This window comes from Manis pentadactyla, chromosome 6 (genome assembly GCF_030020395.1).
Source record: "Manis pentadactyla isolate mManPen7 chromosome 6, mManPen7.hap1, whole genome shotgun sequence".
Lineage (NCBI taxonomy): Eukaryota > Metazoa > Chordata > Mammalia > Pholidota > Manidae > Manis > Manis pentadactyla.
In genome coordinates, this window is record NC_080024.1 from 65483348 (window position 1) to 65507518 (window position 24171).

Consider the following 24171-nt stretch of genomic DNA (forward strand, 5'->3'; position numbering starts at 1 on the left):
TGGTCTGGGGAATGGTCAGAAATCGTCCAGTCTAAGTGGATCAATTTCCTGAAGAAGAGGGGACAGCATGAGCCAATGCAAAATCAAGAATGTGTATGGAGCTCTAAACACTTTGGTACTGCTTAGAGGTCAAGGTTGACAGATGTGGCTAGAAAAATAGGCAGGGGCTCGCTGGATAATGGAGAGTCTTGTGGGCCAGAAGCCTTGAAGTTAGGACTTTGTCCTAGGAATGAAGGAACTACTGATGAAGATTTTAAGTAGGCAAACATGTATGACCAATTCTGCATTTCTGAAGGAACACTTGGATAACAGGGTGGAAAGTGTATTTAAGAGCAGATGAAAAAAAAAAAAGAGCAAGGAGACAGGTTAGAGGTCTGACCCGGTAAGAGATGATTAATGATAGGGCACTGGTAAAACAGGGATGGAAAGGAGACTATGGATTAGAGAAATAAATTTAAGAGGCAAACTCCAATGGTGCAATTTACTGCAACATTCCCAAAAGCATAATTCTTATACTATCATCATTTGCCATATATGAGTTTCTCCTATACTATTTAATTTTTAAATCTACTTTAACTTATCTATTTTATCATATCATAAATATTATCTATGAAAATGATATAATAAAGGTAATATAATTACATTATATGCCATTACTCTTCTGAACACTATATATTAACTCATTTAATCCTTTCAACACCCCAACGTATGTACTATTTTCATCCCATTCATAGATGAAACTGAGGGACAGAGAAGTTAAATGACCTGCTCAACTTCACACTGCTAACTAGTGGTAGATCTGGGAGTTAGTTTGGCTCTAGAATCCATAATTTTAATTATGGCTTACCTTTTCCTAACACACATTGAAGTATACTTATATCAATTTTTTCAAAAAGAAGTTTACTATGTTTCCTAAAATTATCTCTTTGGGAAACACTATTGAATGAGCTTGGCAACTCCTTTGTCTTCATGGATGTCTTGTGAGATGCCTTCTTTGAAGGGAGTGTGGCCATCAGCTACTCCAAATAATGCAGAAACACTGTGTTAGGAAGAAAATGAGGAAATCCAGGAGAACTGGAGAGAGGACAGTGTTGAGAAAACACAGACTGAAAAAAAAAATTGGTAAAACTTTTGACCCTAAACAAAACATGTTACACTGAGAAGGGATACTAAGTCCTTCCAGGAGTAGGATGGCTGCACCGTTTGGGGTGTTGACCTGCTTCTGTCCTGTTCATAGTCTCCGTCAGCTCACAGACCAGTCTGCTCTTGCAGTGTGTACCTAGCCTGTGCTGACTCCTCACACTGAAGTCATGAGGTGTGGGGGAGGTCATAATAGGTAATTAGGGATTTTAAGTGATGTCACAGGGACTGTCTCAATTACACATACTTACTGAGCAACATGAGAGGTTTCCTCATTTTTAGATTTAAGGTAGTCCTTTCCCAGGTGCCACTTATATTATAGCATCATCACAACCTATTTGTTTTACTGTTTAACAGTTGGTTCTCTATCTCCCACTATAATGTAAGCTTCGTTAAGGACAAGGCCCTTGCCTTCTTGCTAACTACTGTAACCATAGCTTCTATGCCTGGTGCTCAATAAACCACTGTTCAATGAATGGGACTTAATGCTTTCAGTTATTTTAATTCATTCTAATATTCAATACCGCATCAATATTATTTTATGTAATGTATCCCATACTTGACATATTAGAATCATCTGGTACTTGAATTTGAAAAATTAAGGATCCTTATAACCTGTCCCAGACCTACAGAGTTGTCAATATCCAAAGGTCATGGAGAAGGAGGGATGAATTAGAAGCTACAGTACAAATAATGCAAATGTTATTACCTGAGTTCTCTTTTAGGAAGGAAGATGACCATAGCTTAGACTGTAGATTTGTTTCTGTATCTTTATTTTCAACACTCTTTGAAGATACTCTATTTTCAGTACTCTTTAAAGACACTTTATTTTCAAGGTGTTCTGAAGGGACTTCTTTCCTAAATGTTAAAGTAGACAGTGAAAAAATACTTTCCTAAACCACAATTCTGTAAGGCTTTGTATGCCTTCATACAAACATATACTTAATATAAACACACAATATGATATACCAACAATAAACTAAAGAGCAAAAATGCAGTATTTTCTTTGTGGAAAATCATTAGAAATAGTTTTTACTGATTATTAAAATTCTATTTCTACCTGGCATTTGTCATTGTGTAATGGCTCTTAGAATCTTTTCATCTTTTCAGAGTATAACACAGAGTATTTAAGCATCAGTTATATGAATGTTCTTAGTATGTCATTGTGATAGAATAAAACTAAAGAATACTAGCCTTGAGTTTTTTTAAGTTTGTAAATAATTCTTACCATTGCTAAATGCTACACTTATGGATAAGATCCAACACTAATATTAATCCTTGGTCATAATATAAAGTAGCCTTTTTCATTAAGTAGTTGAAATAAAAACGGGTTAATTTTCTTTTTTAGCCTTTAAGTCTGAAACCTCATGTCAATAAAGAACACACTGACAAAGGATTCTTAGGTGGTGCACTCTTTTACAAAGCCAGGCACCCATGCTAGTGGAAAAGCAACCACAAGTTTGCTTTCCGTGGTCTTAAGATGCTTTTAATTGTCTCCACTACCAAGTTGAAAATGAAATTTAACTTCTAGTTTGCATGGTAAGATATAAAAAAAGTAAAGTATTATTTTTCCCCCAAAGTTATGGTGGTTTTGTGTTTTCCCCATTGAAATGTGAATCCAGAATATTAGTAGTTGAGTTAGTAGTCTTGTAAAGTGATTAAGCAAATAGGCTGAACAGTTTGTTATATTCTTAATACTATGGGTGGGAAGGTATGGACTGATCATTTCCCCAGTATATGCTGCTAAAGCAAAATCCCTCTCTGGTAATGGACAATGCACAACAAAGATGATTTACAATCATTCCCTCTCTGCCTTCCTGGTTTTCTAATTGTGAAAGAAAGCATCCAAGAAGAAACTCTATATATGAAAAGTTGTGAAGTCATTTAAGTATTCAATTTCTAGCATGGTGAGATTCTTACTATGCCATAAGAGGTTACTAGATTTTATATGCATTAACATCTAGTCTAGATAAAAGAGCTTTCCTGCCCTTTCCCCCCCATGAGTTACAGTATTTCACTGAATTTAAGATACCACCTATTTATTAAAAGACATACTGCTTAGAAAAGAAAAAGCATTGCCAAGTTTAAGTATAAAATGCATCAACTTTTTTTTATTACAGTATCATTGATATACACTCTTATGAAGGTTTCACAAGAAAAACAATGTGGTTACTACATTCACCTTTATTATAGAGTCCCCCCCCATACCCCACTGCAGTCACTGTCAATCAGTGTAGTAAGATGCCACAGAGTCACTACTTCTCTTCTCTGTGCTACACTGTCTTCCCCATGACTCACACACACACCATGTGTGCCAATCATAATACCCCTCAATCCCCTTCTCCCTCCCTCCCCACCCACCCTCTCTCAACCCTCCCCTTTGGTAACTGCTAGTCCCTTCTTGGAGTCTGTGAGTCTGCTACTATTTTGTTCCTTCAGTTTTGCTTCTTTGTTACACTCCACAAATGAGGGAAATCATTTGGTATTTGTCTTTCTCTGCCTGACTTACTTCACTGAGCATAATATCCCCTAGTTCCACCCATGTTGTTGCAAAAGGTAGGATTTGTTTCTTTCTTATGGCTGAATAATATTACATTGTGTATATGTACCATATCTTCTTTATCCATTCATCTACTGATAGACACTTAGGTTGCTTCCATATCTTGACTATTGTAAATAGTGCTGCAATAAGCAGAGGGGTGCATATGTCTTTTTGAATCTGAGAACTTGTTTTCTTTGGGTAAATTCCTAGGAGTGGAATTCCTGTGTCAAATGGTATTTCTAATTTTAGTTTTTTGAGGAACCTCCATATTGTTTTCCACAATGGTTGAACTAGTTTACATTCCCACCAGCAGTGTAGGAGGGTTCCCCTTTCTCCACATTCTTGCTAGCATTTATTGTTCCTAGTCTTTTCGACATTAGCCATCCTAACTGGTGTGAGGTGATATCTCATTGCGGTTTCAATTTGCATTTCCCTAATGATTAGTGATGTGGAACATCGTTGCATGTGCCTGTTGGACATCTGAATTTCTTCTTTGGAGAATTGTCTGTTCATATCCTCTGCCCATTTTTTAATAGGGTTATTTGCCTTTTGGGTGTTGAGGTGTGTGAGTTCTTTATATATTTTGGATGTTAACCCCTTGTCAGATGTATCATTTACAAGTATATTCTCCCATACTGTAGGATGTCTTTTTGTTCTGCTGTAGGTGTGCTTTGCTGTACAGAAGTTTTTTAGCATGATGTAGTCCCATTTGTTCATTTTTGCTTTTGTTTCCCTTGCCCGAGGAGATGTGTTCAGGAAAAAATTGCTCATGTTTATACTGAAGATATTTTTGCCTGTTGTCTTCTAAGAGTTTTATGTTTTCATGACTTACATTCAGGTTTTGATCCATTTCGAGTTTACTTTTGTTTATGGGGTTACAAAATAATCCAGTTTTATTCTCTTGCATGTAGCTGTCCAGTTTTGCCAATACCAGTTGTTGAAGAGGCTGTCATTTCCCCCATTGTATGTCCATGGCTCCTTTATCGTATATTTATTGACCATATATGCTTGGGTTTATATCTGGACTCTCTTGTCTGTTCTATTGGTCTATGGGTCTGTTCTTGTGCCAGTACCAAATTGTCTTGATTACTGTGGCTTTGCAGTAGAGCTTGAAGTTTAAGATGCATCAACTTTAAGAGATGTTAAAATATGAGGGAAATGTGTGTGCTTTAGAATCTATGAAATAAAGTAGTTATATACTAACAAGTGATATCCCTAAGAACTGGAATTTAGCTAGTACAGTTCTGGATATTTAAATAATTGGAAATGCCTTTAATAATATTAATGATACAACATGGAGGAATCCTACATACTCAGTGGCCTGAAGATAAATGGGATATTACTATTCGGAAGCAGTAAACATTCCATAAAAATAGATATGATATTTTGCCAAGTCATCATTTTAACATCAAAATATGAATTATTCTTTTGTTCACTTTCTGTAGTCTTTCTCATATACAGTTTTAAAAAATCAAAGGCCAAACATGAGCGACTTCTTAATGAACATATCTCCCCAGGCAAGGGAAACAAAAGCAAAAATGAACAAGTGGGACTATATCAAGCTGAAAAGCTTCTGTACAGCAAAGAACACAATCAATAGAACAAAAAGGTACCCTACAGTATGGGAGAATATATTCATGAATGACAGATCCAATACAGGGTTGACATCCAAAATATATAAAGAGCTCATGTACCTCAACAAACAAAAAGCAAATAATCCAATTAAAAAATGGGCAGAGGAGTTGAACAGACAGTTCTCCAAAGAAGAAATTCAGATGGCCAACAGACACATGAAAAGATGCTCCACATTGCTTGTCATCAGAGAAATGCAAATTAAAACCACAATGAGATATCACCTCACACCAGTAAGGATCGCCACCATCCAAAAGCCAAACAACAACAAATGTTGGCGAGGTTGCGGAGAAAGGGGATCCCTCCTACACTGCTGGTGGGAATGCAAATTAGTTCAACCATTGTGGAAAGCAGTATGGAGGTTCCTCAAAAAGCTCAAAATAGAAATACCATTTGACCCAGGAATTCCATTTCTAGGAATTTACCCTAAGAATGCAGCAGCCCAGTTTGAAAAAGACAGGTGCACCCCTATCCAGTTTGAAATAGCCAAGAAATGGAAGCAACCTAAATGTCCACCAGTAGATGAATGGATAAAGAAGATGTGGTACATATACACAATGGAATATTACTCAGCCATAAGAAAAAAAAAATCCTACCATTTGCAACAACATGGATGGAGCTGGAGGGTATTATGCTCAGTAAAATAAGCCAGGCAGAGAAAGACAAGTACCAAATGATTTCACTCATATGTGGAGTATAAGAACAAAGAAAAACTGAAAGAACAAAACAGCAGCAGAATCACAGAACCCAAGAATGGACTAATGGTTACCAAAGGGAAAGGGACTGGGCAAGAGGGGTGGGAAGGGAGGCATAAGGACGGAAAAAGAAAAAGGGCCTTACGATTAGCATGTATAGTGTGGGGGGCGCATAGGGAGGGATGTGCAACACAGAGAAGACAAGTAGTGATTCTATAGCATCTTACTACGCTGATGGACAGTGACTCTAATGGGGTTTGTGGGGGGGGACTTAGTAAAGGGGGGAGTCTAGTAACCATAATGTTCTTCATGTAATTGTAGATTAATGATAATAAAATGAATAAAAAGAAAAAAAAAAGAAAAAAAAATCAAAGGCCGAAAGTCCAATGTCTTCAACTATAATCTATTGGCCCCCATTTGAGAAAGTGTTCTTTATGGTAATAATGTTCCTAACCATATAAGAAAAAGAGATTATGTGTATACTGTAAAAGGTCTGTTTAATTTAAGTAGCTACAACTGAGGAAAGATTCAAATTTTTACTTTGTATAATATCCCTTAGAATTGGAAGGTATTTATTTTAGTGTCTACTAAGGTTGGAAAGTTAGTCAAGTTAGATGTCCCACCAGAACATATTTACACTAGAGGGTGGATAACACATTAAGGAACAGTACTAAATCCTAGGTTAAGAGCATTCAGCATATTTATGAAATGCCCCAAAATTTCTATTGAAATTAATATTTTTTCAGGAAGTTTTTATTTTAAATTTTGTTTTAAAATTATTTCTATTTGTTAAACATGGGCCTAAAAACAAAATTAACTAAAACTTATTCTGAGAATGTCTTAGCTACATTTAAAGAGACTTGTGTTGGTGAGGTATAAAGTTTGCTTGCCAATCTTGGTCTGTGTCCAAAGAAGCATTTACTTACAATATAAAAACGGAAATAAAAAGTGTCATTCATTTTAGCAAAGATAAAACATGAATATGGAATAACCTATAATTTTTCAGCTACAACTGAGTGCTGTGGATTTGCTTCAGCCATTTCCCCCTCACATCTTTAAGTATGCTTAACAGCATGACCAAAAAACCAAGAGACCAAAGGTCCAAGATCTATATAAACTGTGACCACCATTAAAGATAGATTTTACTTTTATTGCTTAAAACTGTTAATTAAGTGCAATTTGTTGGGTGAACAAAATCTTTCAAACATTGGGTCCATGGGGAAAAAAGGAAATGATAAATGTGGGTTTTGTGTGCAGAGACGTTTGAAACTCCTGGTTTATAAAGTACACATACACAGTCAGTGTGGCTCAGACTAGAATGAAGAATCAATCAGAGGATTAAGGCAAAGAACTGGTAGGGAAAAAAAAGTTCTCATTTTCTCTAACCTAATCTGGATAGGACCTTATAGCAAATTCCATTTGCCAGTCAGACTATGGAGCCAGTAGGGGATGGGGAATGGAATGGAAACTAAACTAAAAAAAGTCCATCAACTTTGTAGGTTAGTCATAATATTCCCCCCCAAGCAGAGGTCCCCCATGATTTCTGTTTTCCTACTTGATATTTTTTTCCAGGACTGGCCCCGATTACCATCAGTTTTGGGTAAAGTACCTGATGTCACAATGTCACACACCTGGGAAGCTTACTGGCTACACTAACCATCACTCTTTCTCCCCCACGACAAACCACCACCAAACCAAACCAAACCCAAATTCTTCTCTCCAAATGAACTGAAGAGAACCTGATGCTTTTGCCTTGCAAAAAATAATTTGATAAACAGATGCAATGACTAATGAGATGGAGTGACCAAGTAATCACTCTGCATTTCATTTTGGCTGATGCTGCATTTGATTGATCCCTGGGGTTTGACTACCTCAAGAGACCACCCCATGCTCCAGTTTCAGTGCTGCTTATTACAGTCTCTGAAGATCAGTGGTCACAGATACAATAGTAATTTATTTTCATTAATGACATACTAACATCCATCATTATCATTTAAAGTTACATATTTCCCTCAGAGACTACTATAATTTTCTTAGATTTTTATATTTAAATATGTTTTCAACTATTTAAATGTTTTACATATAGACTGATATGCTTAACAGAATGTTTATTTTTTCTGGTTGTCTAAAACACTCTGAAATAAACATAGATTCTCTGTCATTGATATGTTATATATTACTTTTTCTTTAATACAGACTATGTAAATAATATATAATTTACAGCAAAAGTCAAGGTGGGCTCTAACTTTAATTTTTAGCTTTGATAGTATGAAATTTTAAATGTTACATAAGGTAGAATTTTTCCCAGTCAAAGTAATATCAATTTGAATAGAATCATACCTGAATGGGGCCAATCATCTGTTAATATTTGATCTCTATGTGTTTTAAGATAAACTTTCAAAGTGTAATTTTTCATGGAACAAATAGAATATTTCTGTCAGTGAGTAGGAGATGATCAAATCAGGAAGGACTTTGATGAAATATCAGAATCAGTGACTTGAAACAAAGCAGGTACTTAATATTTAGCTACTAAATTGAAACTGAACTGTGATTTATTTTAACAATCTCTTCAACTAGTTGGGGTGATTATTTTCCTTATTTAGTAGTAATGTTTCATCTCATATAGATAAGGAATCTGTTTAATTTTAAAGTAAATACTCATTTAAAAGGATATTCTGAAGGGAATGAGCAAGTATCAAAGTGGAAAAGGAATGAGCAATTAAAATTATGTAAGTAAAATACAGAATAAGGTTTAAGCATTAAAAAGGTAAATATTATCTAGACATACACATTTTCATCAAAATTCATTTTTCATTTTAAATGTCCTTTTATCTAAGTAACAATTGCTTTGACTGAAGCAAAGCTAAAGTGCTAATCCATGCATTACTGGCCTTTCAAATTTAATTGGGTGACAAATGGTTGCATTATCTAGTTCTAATTGCTTAAAAGGCCTGTGAGATCAGCTGCACAACCCGGGAATCTTCTTACTCTGACATTGCTTCATTTGGTTCAATCGTCACTTTTTCTGAAAGAGAGAGAGAGAGAGAGAGAGGGAGAGAGAGAAAAAAACCCTCAATATTTTATCAAGAGTGATGTTCCTAAAAAAATTCCTGCTTGGCAAATATTTAGGCATTTTTTGAATAACATCCAATATAACAAAGGATTTAATTGCTAAGTATTTTAGTCATTCCAGTAGATGATATATCTTCTTAATATTTAGAATAAAATGGTAGTCAAAATAATCTTTTTAAGTAATAAATAATTTACCCTTTGGATCAAACACTAGCAAGCTGCATTCTGTCTATAGTTGGTGCCTAAAATAGAAGGAGAAATAAAAACTAGCATCATCATTATTATTTTAGTTTGAGTTATTGAAATAATTTATTCATAGCATAAGTTTATATAAACATTTCTATTATCTAGCCTAAAATGTTGATCCTTGAATAACATGAGTTTGAACTGTACAGGTTCACTTACACACAGATTTTTTTTTTGAATAAACATAATGGAAAATTTTTTGGAGATCTGTGACAACTTAAAAAAACGTTTTTTCTCTAGTTTACTTTATTGAAGTATATATACATATAACATACAAATGTGTGTTAACTGACTTTATGTTATTGGCAGGGCTTGCAGTGAACAGTAGGCTATTAGAAGCTAAATTTTGGGGGAGTCAAAAGTTATACAAAGATTCCTGACTTCTCAGGCAGCCGGTATCCCTAACCCCTGCATTGTTTAAGGATCAACTGTAATTTTATACTAAAGCCAAGTATTCATTATCTATATAAAGCTGAGAGAACTAAAGTACCCTAAAAAGTAGTTTATACACTCTTACTTTTACAGCATCTGTCTTGTCTAGATAATTCCTGCAAGAAGCAAAATATTTACTTCAGAAGTTTCTAAACACTTGTATAAATTTACAATATAAATAAAAAAGAATGCAGAACTCAGTCTTTCAGTAGGGTCTTAAGTATATATTTTGTTTATGTATTTAGTAGCACTGTTTCCATCCTAACTGAGAAACCTCACTCTGGTTTATGAAAAAATAGAAAAGTCTAGAGAAGTGAACCCTTCCCTTTGTCCCCATTTCACCTTGGATTTTATGTAAAAAGAGCTACAGGAACAATATTCATGTTAGAAAAGTCATGTGTTAAATAAGCCTCTAATTCTGTTACTTTTTTGGTTCTACATAATACCTAGGACTTCAGCTCTAGATCCAAATTCAACCAACAGTGGGTTATAGGCTCCCCTTTCCTACTGAGCTGACTCTGGAAATCATAAATTCAGCTTGGCTCATGCTTATTATAACAAAAAAATTGTAATATATTTTGTAATAATTATGTAATATTCATATTCACTTTAAATTCACATTAAAATACTCACTTTAACAAAATAAAACAATATGTACACCAAACTATCTGCCACATTCTAGCTCATCCATGTTATAAAAAACACGTTTACTGTACTATGAAAAACCCTTGCAAGAACAACAAAGTTTTCCATATTTCAAAATGTTATATTCTTAATAAAATATTTCAGAGAAGTACAAGCGGATCGGGGGCGGAAGATGGCGGCGTGAGTAGAGCAGCAGAAATCTCCTCCCAAAACAACATATATCTATGAATATATAACAAAGACAACCCTTCCTAGAATAAAGACCAGAGGACACAGGACAATATCCAGACCACATCCGCACCTGAGAGAACCCAGCAACTCGCGAAGGGGGTAAGATACAAGCCCCGGCCCCGCGGGAGCCGAGAGCCCCTCCCCCCAACTCCCGGCGGGAGAAGAATACGCAGAGCGGGAGAGAGACGGAGCCCAGGACTGCTGAACACCCAGCCCCAGCCATCCGGGCCAGAGTGCAGGGCCCTCGATACTAGGAAAACAGGGCAGCAAGAACAGTGAGCGGGCACTGGAGGCCGGGTGTCAGAGGACATAAGAAAAGCACGCGACCATTTTTTTTTTGTTTTTTTTTTTGCTTTTTTGCTGTTTTGTTTTGGCGAGCGCTTTTTGGAAGTCTTAAAGGGATAGGGACCCCAATACTAGGGAAACAGGGCAGCAAGACCGGTGACCAGAGGCCCGAGGCTGGCACCGGAGAATAAAGAAAAACGAGCAATCACCTTTTTTTTTTAATTAAAAAAAATTTTTTTTTTTAATTTAAAATTTTTTTTCATTTTTTTAATTTGGTGGTCGTTGTTTTGTTTTGGCGGGTGCTTTTTGGAAGTCTTAAAGGGGCAGGGTGGGACACTTAATCTAGAGGTAGGGAATCCGGGGATCTATGGGCACCCTAACCCCTGGGCTGCAGGGAGCAGGGAGGCCCCTTACGGAGATAAATAGCCTCCCAGCAGCTCCTGCTCCAACGCAACTCCACCATTTTGGAGTAGCTGCCCGAGCCAGCCACGCCCACAGCAACAGCAGAGATTAACTCCATAGCAGCCGGGCAGGAAGCAGAAACCCTGTCTGAGCGCAGCTGCGCAGCACAAGCCACTAGAGGTCGCTGTTCTCCCAGGAGAGGAGGGCCACAAACCAACAAGAAAGGAAGTCCTTCCAGCCGTCACTCGTCCCAGTTCTGCAAACTATTCCTATCACCATGAAAAGGCAAAGCTACAGGCAGACAAAGATCACAGAGACAACACCAGAGAAGGAGACAGACCTAACCAGTCTCCCTGAAAAAGAATTCAAAATAAGAATCATAAACATGCTGACAGAGATGCAGAGAAATACGCAAGAGAAATGGGATGAAGTCTGGAGGGAGATCACAGATGCCAGAAAGGAGATCGCAGAAATGAAACAAACTCTGGAAGGGTTTATAAGCAGAATGGATGGAATGCAAGAGGCCATTGAAGGAATTGAAATCAGAGAACAGGAACACATAGAAGCTGACATAGAGAGAGACAAAAAGATCTCCAGGAATGAAACAATATTAAGAGAACTGTGTGACCAATCCAAAAGGAACAATATCCGTATTATAGGGGTCCCAGAAGAAGAAGAGAGAGGAAAAGAGATGGAAAGTATCTTAGAAGAAATAATTGCTGAAAACTTCCCCACACTGGGGGAGGAAGTAATCGAACAGACCACGGAAATACACAGAACCCCCAACAGAAAGGATCCAAGGAGGACGACACCAAGACACATAATAATTAAAATGGCAAAGATCAAGGACAAGGAAAGAGTGTTAAAGGCAGCTAGAGAGAAAAAGGTCACCTATAAAGGGAAACCCATCAGGCTAACGTCAGATTTCTCAACAGAAACTCTACAGGCCAGAAGAGAATGGCATGGTATATTTAATGCAATGAAACAGAAGGGCCTTGAACCAAGGATACTGTATCCAGCACGACTATCATTTAGATATGAAGGAGGGATTAAAAAACTCCCAGACAAACAAAAGCTGAGGGAATTTGCTTCCCACAAACCAACTCTACAGGACATCTTACAGGGACTGCTCTAGATGGGAGCACTCCTAGAAAGAGCACAGAACAAAACACCCAACATATGAAGAATGGAGGAGGAGGAATAAGAAGGGAGAGAAGAAAAGAATCTCCAGACAGTGCATATAAGAGCTCAATAAGCGAGCTAAGTTAGGCAGTAAGATAGTAAAGAGGCTAACCTTGAACCTTTGGTAACCACAATTTAAAGTCTGCAATGGCAATAAGTACATATCTTTCAATACTCACCCTAAATGTAAATGGACTGAATGCACCAATTAAAAGACACAGAGTAATAGAATGGATAAAAAAGCAAGACCCATCTATATGCTGCTTACAAGAAACTCACCTCAAACCCAAAGACATGTACAGACTAAAAGTCAAGGGATGGAAAAACATATTTCAGGAAAACAACAGCGAGAAGAAAGCAGGGGTTGCAGTACTAATATCAGACAAAATAGACTTCAAAACAAAGAAAATAACAAGAGATAAAGAAGGACACTACATAATGATAAAGGGCTCAGTCCAACAAGAGGATATAACCATTCTAAATATATGTGCACCCAACACAGGAGCACCAGCATATGTGAAACAAATACTAACAGAACTAAAGGGGGATATAGACTGCAATGCATTCATTCTAGGAGACTTCAACACACCACTCACCCCAAAGGATAGATCCACTGGGCAGAAAATAAGTAAGGACACGGAAGCACTGAACAACACAGTAGAGCAGATGGACCTAATAGACATCTATAGAACTCTACATCCAAAAGCAACAGGATATACATTCTTCTCAAGTGCACATGGAACATTCTCCAGAATAGACCACATACTAGGCCATAAAAAGAGCCTCAGAAAATTGCAAAAGATTGAAATCCTACCAACCAACTTTTCAGACCACAAAGGCATAAAACTACAAATGAAATGTACAAAGAAAGCAAAGAGGCTCACAAACACATGGAGGCTTAACAACACGCTCCTAAATAATCAATGGATCAATGACCAAATCAAAATGGAGATCCAGCAATATATGGAAACAAATGACAACAACAACACTAAGCCCCACCTTCTGTGGGACACAGCAAAAGCAGTCTTAAGAGGAAAGTATATAGCAATCCAAGCATATTTAAAAAAAGAAGGAGGTGGGGCGGAAGATGGCGGCGTGAGTAGAGCAGTGGAAATCTCCTCCCAAAACAACATATATCTATGAAAATATAACAAAGACAACCCTTCCTAGAATAAAGACCAGAGGACACAGGACAATATCCAGACCACATCCACACCTGAGAGAACCCAGCGCCTCGCGAAGGGGGTAAGATACAAGCCCCGGCCCCGCGGGAGCCGAGCGCCCCTCCCCCCAGCTCCCGGCGGGAGAAGAGCAGGCAGAGCGGGAGGGAGACGGAGCCCAGGGCTGCCGAACACCCAGCCCCAGCCATCCGGGCCAGAGTGTAGGGCCCTCGATACTGGGAAAACGGGGCAGCAAGAACAGTGAGCAGGCACTGGAGGCTGGGCGACAGAGGACATAAGAAAAGCGCGCGACCATTTTTTTTTTTTGCTTTTTAGCTGCTTTGCTCTGGCGAGCGCTGTTTGGAAGTCTTAAAGGGACAGGGACCCCAATATTAGGGAAACAGGGCAGAAAGACCGGTGAGCAGAGGCCTGAGGCTGGCACCGGAGAATAAAGAAAAACGAACGACCACCTTTTTTTTTTAAATAAAAATTTTTTTTTTTTTATTTAAAAAAATTTTTTTTCTTGTTTTTTTTTGTGGTCGTTGTTTTGTTTTGGCGGGTGCTTTTTGGAAGTCTTAAAGGGGCAGGGCGGGCCACTTAATCCAGAGGTAGGGAATCCGGGACCTCTGGGCACCCTAACCCCTGGGCTGCAGGGAGCAGGGAGGCCCCTTACGGAGATAAATAGCCTCCCAGCAGCTCCTGCTCCAACGCGACTCCACCATTTTGGAGTAGCTGCCCGAGCCAGGCCACGCCCACAGCAACAGCGGAGATTAACTCCATAGCAGCCGGGCAGGAAGCAGAAACCCTGTCTGCGCGCAGCTGCGCAGCACAAGCCACTAGAGGCCGCTGTTCTCCAAGGAGAGGAGGGCCACAAACCAACAAGAAGGGAAGTCCTTCCAGCCGTCACTCGTCCCAGTTCTGCAGACTATTCCTATCACCATGAAAAGGCAAAGCTACAGGCAGACAAAGATCACAGAGACAACACCAGAGAAGGAGACAGACCTAACCAGTCTTCCTGACAAAGAATTCAAAATAAGAATCATAAACATGCTGACAGAGATGCAGAGAAATACGCAAGAAAAATGGGATGAAGTCCGGAAAGAGATCACAGATGCCAGAAAGGAGATCGCAGAAATGAAACAAACTCTGGAAGGGTTTATAAGCAGAATGGATAGAATGCAAGAGGCCATTGATGGAATTGAAATCAGAGAACAGGAACGCATGGAAGCTGACATAGAGAGAGACAAAAGGATCTCCAGGAATGAAACAATATTAAGAGAACTGTGTGACCAATCTAAAAGGAGCAATATCCGTATTATAGGGGTCCCAGAAGAAGAAGAGAGAGGCAAAGAGATGGAAAGTATCTTAGAAGAAATAATTGCTGAAAACTTCCCCACACTGGGGGAGGAAGTAATCAAACAGACCACGGAAATACACAGAACCCCCAACAGAAAGGATCCAAGAAGGGCAACACCAAGACACATAATAATTAAAATGGCAAAGATCAAGGACAAGGAAAGAGTGTTAAAGGCAGCTAGAGAGAAAAAGGTCACCTATAAAGGGAAACCCATCAGGCTAACGTCAGATTTCTCAACAGAAACCCTACAGGCCAGAAGAGAATGGCATGATATATTTAATACAATGAAACAGAAGGGCCTTGAACCAAGGATACTGTATCCAGCACGACTATCATTCAAATATGACGGTGGGATTAAACAATTCCCAGACAAACAAAAGCTGAGGGAATTTGCTTTCCACAAACCACCTCTACAGAACATCTTACAGGGACTGCTCTAGATGGGAGCACTCCTAGAAAGAGCACAGCACAAAACACCCAACATATGAAGAATCGAGGAGGAGGAACAAGAAGGGAGAGAAGAAAAGAATCTCCAGACAGTGTATATAACAGCTCAATAAGCGAGCTAAGTTAGGCAGTAAGATACTAAAGAGGCTAACCTTGAACCTTTGGTAACCACGAATTTAAAGCCTGCAATGGCAATAAGTACATATCTTTCAATAGTCACCCTAAATGTTAATGGGTTGAATGCACCAATCAAAAGACACAGAGTAACAGAATGGATAAAAAAGCAAGACCCATCTATATGCTGCTTACAAGAAACTCACCTCAAACCCAAAGACATGTACAGACTAAAAGTCAAGGGATGGAAAAACATATTTCAAGCAAACAACAGTGAGAAGAAAGCAGGGGTTGCAGTACTAATATCAGACAAAATAGACTTCAAAACAAAGAAAGTAACAAGAGATAAAGAAGGACACAACATAATGATAAAGGGCTCAGTCAAACAAGAGGATATAACCATTCTAAATATATATGCACCCAACACAGGAGCACCAGCATATGTGAAACAAATACTAACAGAACTAAAGGGGGATATAGACTGCAATGCATTCATTCTAGGAGACTTCAACACACCACTCACCCCAAAGGATAGATCCACTGGGCAGAAAATAAGTAAGGACACGGAAGCACTGAACAACACAGTAGAGCAGATGGACCTAATAGACATCTATAGAACTCTACATCCAAAAGCAACAGGATATACATTCTTCTCAAGTGCACATGGAACATTCTCCAGAATAGACCACATACTAGGCCACAAAAAGAGCCTCAGAAAATTCCAAAAGATTGAAATCCTACCAACCAACTTTTCAGACCACAAAGGCATAAAACTAGAAATAAACTGTACAAAGAAAGCAAAGAGGCTCACGAACACATGGAGGCTTAACAACACGCTCCTAAATAATCAATGGATCAATGACCAAATCAAAATGGAGATCCAGCAATATATGGAAACAAATGACAACAACAACACTAAGCCCCAACTTCTGTGGGACACAGCAAAAGCAGTCTTAAGAGGAAAGTATATAGCAATCCAAGCATATTTAAAAAAGGAAGAGCAATCCCAAATGAATGGTCTAATGTCACAATTATCGAAATTGGAAAAAGAAGAACAGATGAGGCCTAAGGTCAGCAGAAGGAGGGACATAATAAAGATCAGAGAAGAAATAAATAAAATTGAGAAGAATAAAACAATTGCAAAAATCAATGAAACCAAGAGCTGGTTCTTCGAGAAAATAAACAAAATAGATAAGCCTCTAGCCAGACTTATTAAGAAGAAAAGAGAGTCAACACAAATCAACAGTATCAGAAACGAGAAAGGAAAAATCACGACGGACCCCACGGAAATGCAAAGAATTATTGGAGAATACTATGAAAACCTATATGCTAACAAGCTGGGAAACCTAGGAGAAATGGACAACTTCCTAGAAAAATATAACCTTCCAAGATTGACCCAGGAAGAAACAGAAAATCTAAACAGACCAATTACCAGCAATGAAATTGAAGAGGTAATCAAAAAACTACCAAAGAACAAAACCCCCGGGCCAGATGGATTTACCTCGGAATTTTATCAGACATACAGGGAAGACATAATACCCATTCTCCTTAAAGTCTTCCAAAAAATAGAGGAGGAGGGGATACTCCCAAACTCATTCTATGAAGCTAACATCACCCTAATACCAAAACCAGGCAAAGACCCCACCAAAAAAGAAAACTACAGACCAATATCCCTGATGAACGTAGATGCAAAAATACTCAACAAAATATTAGCAAACCGAATTCAAAAATACATCAAAAGGATCATACACCATGACCAAGTGGGATTCATTCCAGGGATGCAAGGATGGTACAACATTCGAAAGTCCATCAACATCATCCACCACATCAACAAAAAGAAAGACAAAAACCACATGATCATCTCAATAGATGCTGAAAAAGCATTTGACAAAGTTCAACATCCATTCATGTTAAAAACTCTCAGCAAAATGGGAATAGAGGGCAAGTACCTCAACATAATAAAGGCCATCTATGATAAACCCACAGCCAACATTATATTGAACAGCGAGAAGCTGAAAGCATTTCCTCTGAGATCGGGAACTAGACAGGGATGCCCACTCTCTCCACTGTTATTTAACATAGTACTGGAGATCCTAGCCACGGCAATCAGACAAAATAAAGAAATACAAGGAATCCAGATTGGTAAAGAAGAAGTTAAACTGTCACTATTTGCAGATGACATGATACTGTACATAAAAAACCCTAAAGACTCCACCCCAAAACTACTAGAACTGATATCGGAATACAGCAAAGTTGCAGGATACAAAATCAACACACAGAAATCTGTGGCTTTCCTATATACTAACAATGAACCAACAGAAAGAGAAATCAGGAAAACAAGTCCATTCACAATTGCATCAAAAAAAATAAAATACCTAGGAATAAACCTAACCAAAGAAGTGAAAGACTTATACTCTGAAAACTACAAGTCACTCTTAAGAGAAATTAAAGGGGACACTAACAGATGGAAACGCATCCCATGCTCGTGGCTAGGAAGAATTAATACTGTCAAAATGGCCATCCTGCCCAAAGCAATATACAGATTTGATGCAATCCCTTTGAAACTACCAGCAACATTCTTCAGTGAACTGGAACAAATAATTCAAAAATTCATATGGAAACACAAAAGACCCCGAATAGCCAAAGCAATCCTGAGAAAGAAGAATAAAGTAGGGGGCATCTCACTCCCCAACTTCAAGCTCTACTATAAAGCCATAGTAATCAAGACAATTTGGTACTGGCACAAGAACAGAGCCACAGACCAATGGAACAGACTAGAGAATCCAGACATTAACCCAGACATATATGGTCAATTAATATTTGATAAAGGAGCCATGGACATACAATGGCGAAATGACAGTCTCTTCAACAGGTGGTGCTGGCAAAACTGGACAGCTACATGTAGGAAAATGAAACTGGACCATTGTCTAACCCCATATACAAAAGTAAACTCAAAATGGATCAAAGACCTGAATGTAAGCCATGAAACCATTAAACTCTTGGAAGAAAACATAGGCGAAAACCTCTTAGACATAAACATGAGTGACCTCTTCTTGAACATATCTCCCCGAGCAAGGAAAACAACAGCAAAAATGAGTAAGTGGGACTATATTAAGCTGAAAAGCTTCTGTACAGCAAAAGACACCATCAATAGAACAAAAAGGATCCCTACAGTATGGGAGAATATATTTGAAAATGACACATCCGATAAAGTCTTGACGTCCAGAATATATAAGGAGCTCACACGCCTCAACAAACAAAAAACAAATAACCCAATTAAAAAATGGGCAGAGGAACTGAACAGACAGTTCTCCAAAAAAGAAATACAGATGGCCAACAGACACATGAAAAGATGCTCCACATCGCTAATTATCAGAGAAATGCAAATTAAAACTACAATGAGGTATCACCTCACACCAGTAAGGATGGCTGCCATCCAAAAGACAAACAACAACAAATGTTGGCGAGGCTGTGGAGAAAGGGGAACCCTCCTACACTGCTGGTGGGAATGTAAGTTAGTTCAACCATTGTGGAAAGCAGTATGGAGGTACATCAAAATGCTCAAAACAGACTTACCATTTGACCCAGGAATTCCACTCCTAGGAATTTACCCTAAGAATGCAGCAATCAAGTTTGAGAAAGACAGATGCACCCCTATGTTTATTGCAGCACTATTTACAATAGCCAAGAATTGGAAGCAACCTAAATGTCCATCAATAGATGAATGGATAAAGAAGATGTGGTACATATACACAATGGAATACTACTCAGCTATAAGAAAAGGGCAAATCCAATCATTTGCAGCAACATGGATGGAGCTGAAGGGTATTATGCTCAGTGAAACAAGCCAAGCGGAGAAAGAGAAATACCAAATGATTTCACTTATCTGTGGAATATAAGAACAAAGGAAAAACTGAAGGAACAAAACAGCAGCAGAATCACAGAACTCAAGAATGGACTAACAGGTACCAAAGGGAAAGGGACTGGGGAGGATGGGTGGGTAGGGAGGGATAAGGGGGGGAGAAGTAGGGGGGTATTAAGATTAACATGCATGGGGGGGTAGGAGAAAAGGGAGGGCTGTACAACACAGAGAAGGCAAGTAGTGATTCTACAACATTTTGCTATGCTGATGGACAGTGACTGTAAAGGGGTTTATAGGGGAGACCTGGTATAGGGGAGAGCCTAGTAAACATAATATTCGTCATGTAAGTGTAGATTAGTGATAGCAAAAAAAAAAAAAAAAAGGGCAGTTCCTGTGTGGTAACCTCCAACGAATTCTACACAAGGGTATAAAGGGCATATAAAAGTGTAGGTAAAGGGTCTGTTTGTGTTTATACAGAGGATCAAAGCCTAATTGGGCTACCCCGAAAATGAACTAAGACACGATATGAAAAAGAACTTCCAACATCTGCACCCTCTGGAAGACTCATGCCAGAAGATGATCATCAAAAAACCCCAACAAAGACCCACGCACTGCTACAGCTGTAGATGCACTCATCCCACCAGTTCCTGGACCTGCCATGGGAATGAGGAAGGAGATATCTAAGCTGGCCTGTGCATACAGTAAAACAACAAAATTGGACTGGATCTATACTGTTGGAACTCAACCAAGAATTTGGAGAAGTGCAAATTGTAGCGCTCCAAAGTCTTACAACTACAAACTATTTATTGTTAAAAGAACATATGGCATGTGAACAGTCCCCAGGAATGGGTTGTTTTAATTTGTCTGATTTCTCTCAGACTGTTCAAGTTCAGTTGGACAATATCCACCATATCTTAGATAAGTTTTCACAAATGCCTAAGGTGCCTAACTGGTTTTCTTGGTTTCACCGGAGATGGCTGGTAATTACAGATATGCTTTGGTTATGTAACTATACTCCTATTATGTTAATGTGTGTGTGCAATTTAAGTAGTAGCTTAAAACCTATACATGCTGAAGTTACTCTACAAGAAGATATATCAAAGAAATAATCAATCTTCCCATGTTTTCTTCCGCCTGCTACTTCTATAGCTTTTCTTCTTCCTTCCTAATTACAACCCTTAAATAGAATTCGTGCCTCATATCAAATTTACCGAGTATCATAATTCTTCCAAGTGGTAAAGATACCTCAAGACAAATGCTGGGCATAGAAGCCACAGGGCATAAATATGCAAAGAAGTAAAAAGCTAACTTTTTCAAACAATAAGGCTTCTCTCTCACTTACCAACTTCACATTTCCCTGTATGGCCCCGGAAGATGACTGGTTAGCCAGAGACGGGTAAGATTCCTCAAGGGAGGAACAACCTAAGACAGGCACAGTCGCAGGGGGGCCATCAGGTGAGAAATTGGGGATCAACAGAGGTGAGGCTTAGAACCTCACCCCCCCGTTCTGAGAGAAATCTTCTGCATACGTGGATGTTTTATTGCCCTGGTCTAGCTTGGATTAACACATAGTCTACAGGCACACACCTGATCATCTACATGTGCTCTCTTACAACACTAAACTATGTTTTCTACCTTTAACTTGTATCTACCTACCACTTCAGCATTTTATTAAAAATAAAAATAATAAAGAGAGAAATGTGGTATCCACATATAAATCAAGTATAAAAACCAAATGAGTATTCATATTTGAACTGACTGTTTATAGTTCATAATGCATGAGCAAAACCGAAAGTTTCTGTGATGACTGCCCTTGTACTGTTCACTATGTAACTTATTCATTATGTAAGAATTTGTTCTACATGTAAAAACTTGTTTGTTATGCCTCAGAAGATTGGAGACTGACAAAAATTAGGCTTGGGGTGGAATAATGATTGTGCATTGAGCATTGACTCCCCTATACAGAATTTTATTGTCGTTAACAACCATTTGATCAATAAATATGAGAGATGCCCTCACAAAAAAAAAAAAAAAAAAAAAAAAAAAAAGGACAGACTTCCAATGGTAAAATAAATTAGTAACCGGGATGTAATGTATAGCATAAGGAATATAGTCAAGATATTGTAACAGCCTGGTAGGGTGATAGCTGGAACCTAGAATTATGTATATAAATGTTCTACCACTGTGTTGTACACTTGAAACTCATGTAATGTAATACTGTGTGTCAACTACCCTTCAATAAAAAATAATTATTAAAAAAAAAAAAAAAAGAAGAACAATCCCAAATGAATGGTATAATGTCACAATTATCGAAATTGGAAAAAGAAGAACAGATGAGGCCTAAGGTAAAACAATAGCAAAAATCAATGAAACCAAGAGCTGGTTCTTCGAGAAAATAAACAAAATAGATAAGCCTCTAGCCAGACTTATTAAGAAGAAAAGACAGTCAACAGAAATCAACAGTATCAGAAATGAGAAAGGAAAAATTACAACGGACCCCACAGAAATACAAAGAATTATTAGAGAATACTATGAAAACCTATATGCTAACAAGCTCGGAAACGTAGGAGAAATGGACAACTTCCTAGAAAAACATAACCTTCCAAGATTGACCCAGGAAGAAACAGAAAATCTAAACAGACCAATTACCAGCAACGAAATTGAAGCGGTAATCAAAAAACTACCAAAGAACAAAACCCCCGGGCCAGATGGATTTACCTCGGAATTTTATCAGACATACAGGGAAGACATAATACCCATTCTCCTAAGACTTTTCCAAAAAATAGAGGAGGAAGGGATACTCCCAAACTCATTCTATGAAGCTAACATCACCCTAATACCAAAACCAGGCAAAGACCCCACCAAAAAAGAAAACTACAGACCAATATCCTTGATGAACGTAGATGCAAAAATACTCAATAAAATATTAGCAAATCGAATTAAAAAATACATCAAAAGGATCATACACCATGACCAAGTGGGATTCGTCCCAGGGATGCAAGGATGGTACAACATTCGAAAGTCCATCAACATCATCCACCACATCAACAAAAAGAAAGACAAAAACCACATGATCATCTCCATAGATGCTGAAAAAGCATTTGACAAAGTTCAACATCCATTCATGTTAAAAACTCTCAGCAAAATGGGAATAGAGGGCAAGTACCTCAACATAATAAAGGCCATCTATGATAAACCCACAGCCAACATTATATTGAACAGCGAGAAGCTGAAAGCATTTCCTCTGAGATCGGGAACTAGACAGGGATGCCCACTCTCTCCACTGTTATTTAACATAGTACTGGAGATCCTAGCCACGGCAATCAGACAAAATAAAGAAATACAAGGAATCCAGATTGGTAAAGAAGAAGTTAAACTGTCACTATTTGCAGATGACATGATACTGTACATAAAAAACCCTAAAGACTCCACCCCAAAACTACTAGAACTGATATCGGAATACAGCAAAGTTGCAGGATACAAAATCAACACACAGAAATCTGTGGCTTTCCTATATACTAACAATGAACCAACAGAAAGAGAAATCAGGAAAACAAGTCCATTCACAATTGCATCAAAAAAAATAAAATACCTAGGAATAAACCTAACCAAAGAAGTGAAAGACTTATACTCTGAAAACTACAAGTCACTCTTAAGAGAAATTAAAGGGGACACTAACAGATGGAAACGCATCCCATGCTCGTGGCTAGGAAGAATTAATACTGTCAAAATGGCCATCCTGCCCAAAGCAATATACAGATTTGATGCAATCCCTTTGAAACTACCAGCAACATTCTTCAGTGAACTGGAACAAATAATTCAAAAATTCATATGGAAACACAAAAGACCCCGAATAGCCAAAGCAATCCTGAGAAAGAAGAATAAAGTAGGGGGCATCTCACTCCCCAACTTCAAGCTCTACTATAAAGCCATAGTAATCAAGACAATTTGGTACTGGCACAAGAACAGAGCCACAGACCAATGGAACAGACTAGAGAATCCAGACATTAACCCAGACATATATGGTCAATTAATATTTGATAAAGGAGCCATGGACATACAATGGCGAAATGACAGTCTCTTCAACAGGTGGTGCTGGCAAAACTGGACAGCTACATGTAGGAAAATGAAACTGGACCATTGTCTAACCCCATATACAAAAGTAAACTCAAAATGGATCAAAGACCTGAATGTAAGCCATGAAACCATTAAACTCTTGGAAGAAAACATAGGCGAAAACCTCTTAGACATAAACATGAGTGACCTCTTCTTGAACATATCTCCCCGAGCAAGGAAAACAACAGCAAAAATGAGTAAGTGGGACTATATTAAGCTGAAAAGCTTCTGTACAGCAAAAGACACCATCAATAGAACAAAAAGGATCCCTACAGTATGGGAGAATATATTTGAAAATGACACATCCGATAAAGTCTTGACGTCCAGAATATATAAGGAGCTCACACGCCTCAACAAACAAAAAACAAATAACCCAATTAAAAAATGGGCAGAGGAACTGAACAGACAGTTCTCCAAAAAAGAAATACAGATGGCCAACAGACACATGAAAAGATGCTCCACATCGCTAATTATCAGAGAAATGCAAATTAAAACTACAATGAGGTATCACCTCACACCAGTAAGGATGGCTGCCATCCAAAAGACAAACAACAACAAATGTTGGCGAGGCTGTGGAGAAAGGGGAACCCTCCTACACTGCTGGTGGGAAT

At 38.3% G+C, this 24171-nt stretch overlaps 1 protein-coding gene across 4 annotated transcripts in view; it reads right to left on the reverse strand.

The window, feature by feature from the left end:
- ERICH2 (glutamate rich 2) overlaps window positions 1–24171 on the reverse strand; it is an 89925-nt gene that overhangs the window by 37530 nt on the left and 28224 nt on the right. For 2 of the 4 annotated variants that reach the window (XM_057503921.1, XM_036888098.2), the window contains exons 2-3: window positions 8998–9034; window positions 1850–1998 (exon numbers count right to left, since the gene is read on the reverse strand). In XM_057503921.1, the coding sequence (XP_057359904.1) occupies window positions 1850–1998; window positions 8998–9005 (157 nt within the window). In that variant the 5' untranslated portion in view covers window positions 9006–9034. Of the gene's footprint in view, window positions 1–847; window positions 1040–1849; window positions 1999–8997; window positions 9035–9844; window positions 9876–24171 lie in introns of all 4 variants that reach the window. The other 2 variants (XM_057503922.1, XM_057503923.1) reach the window with 2 other exon arrangements.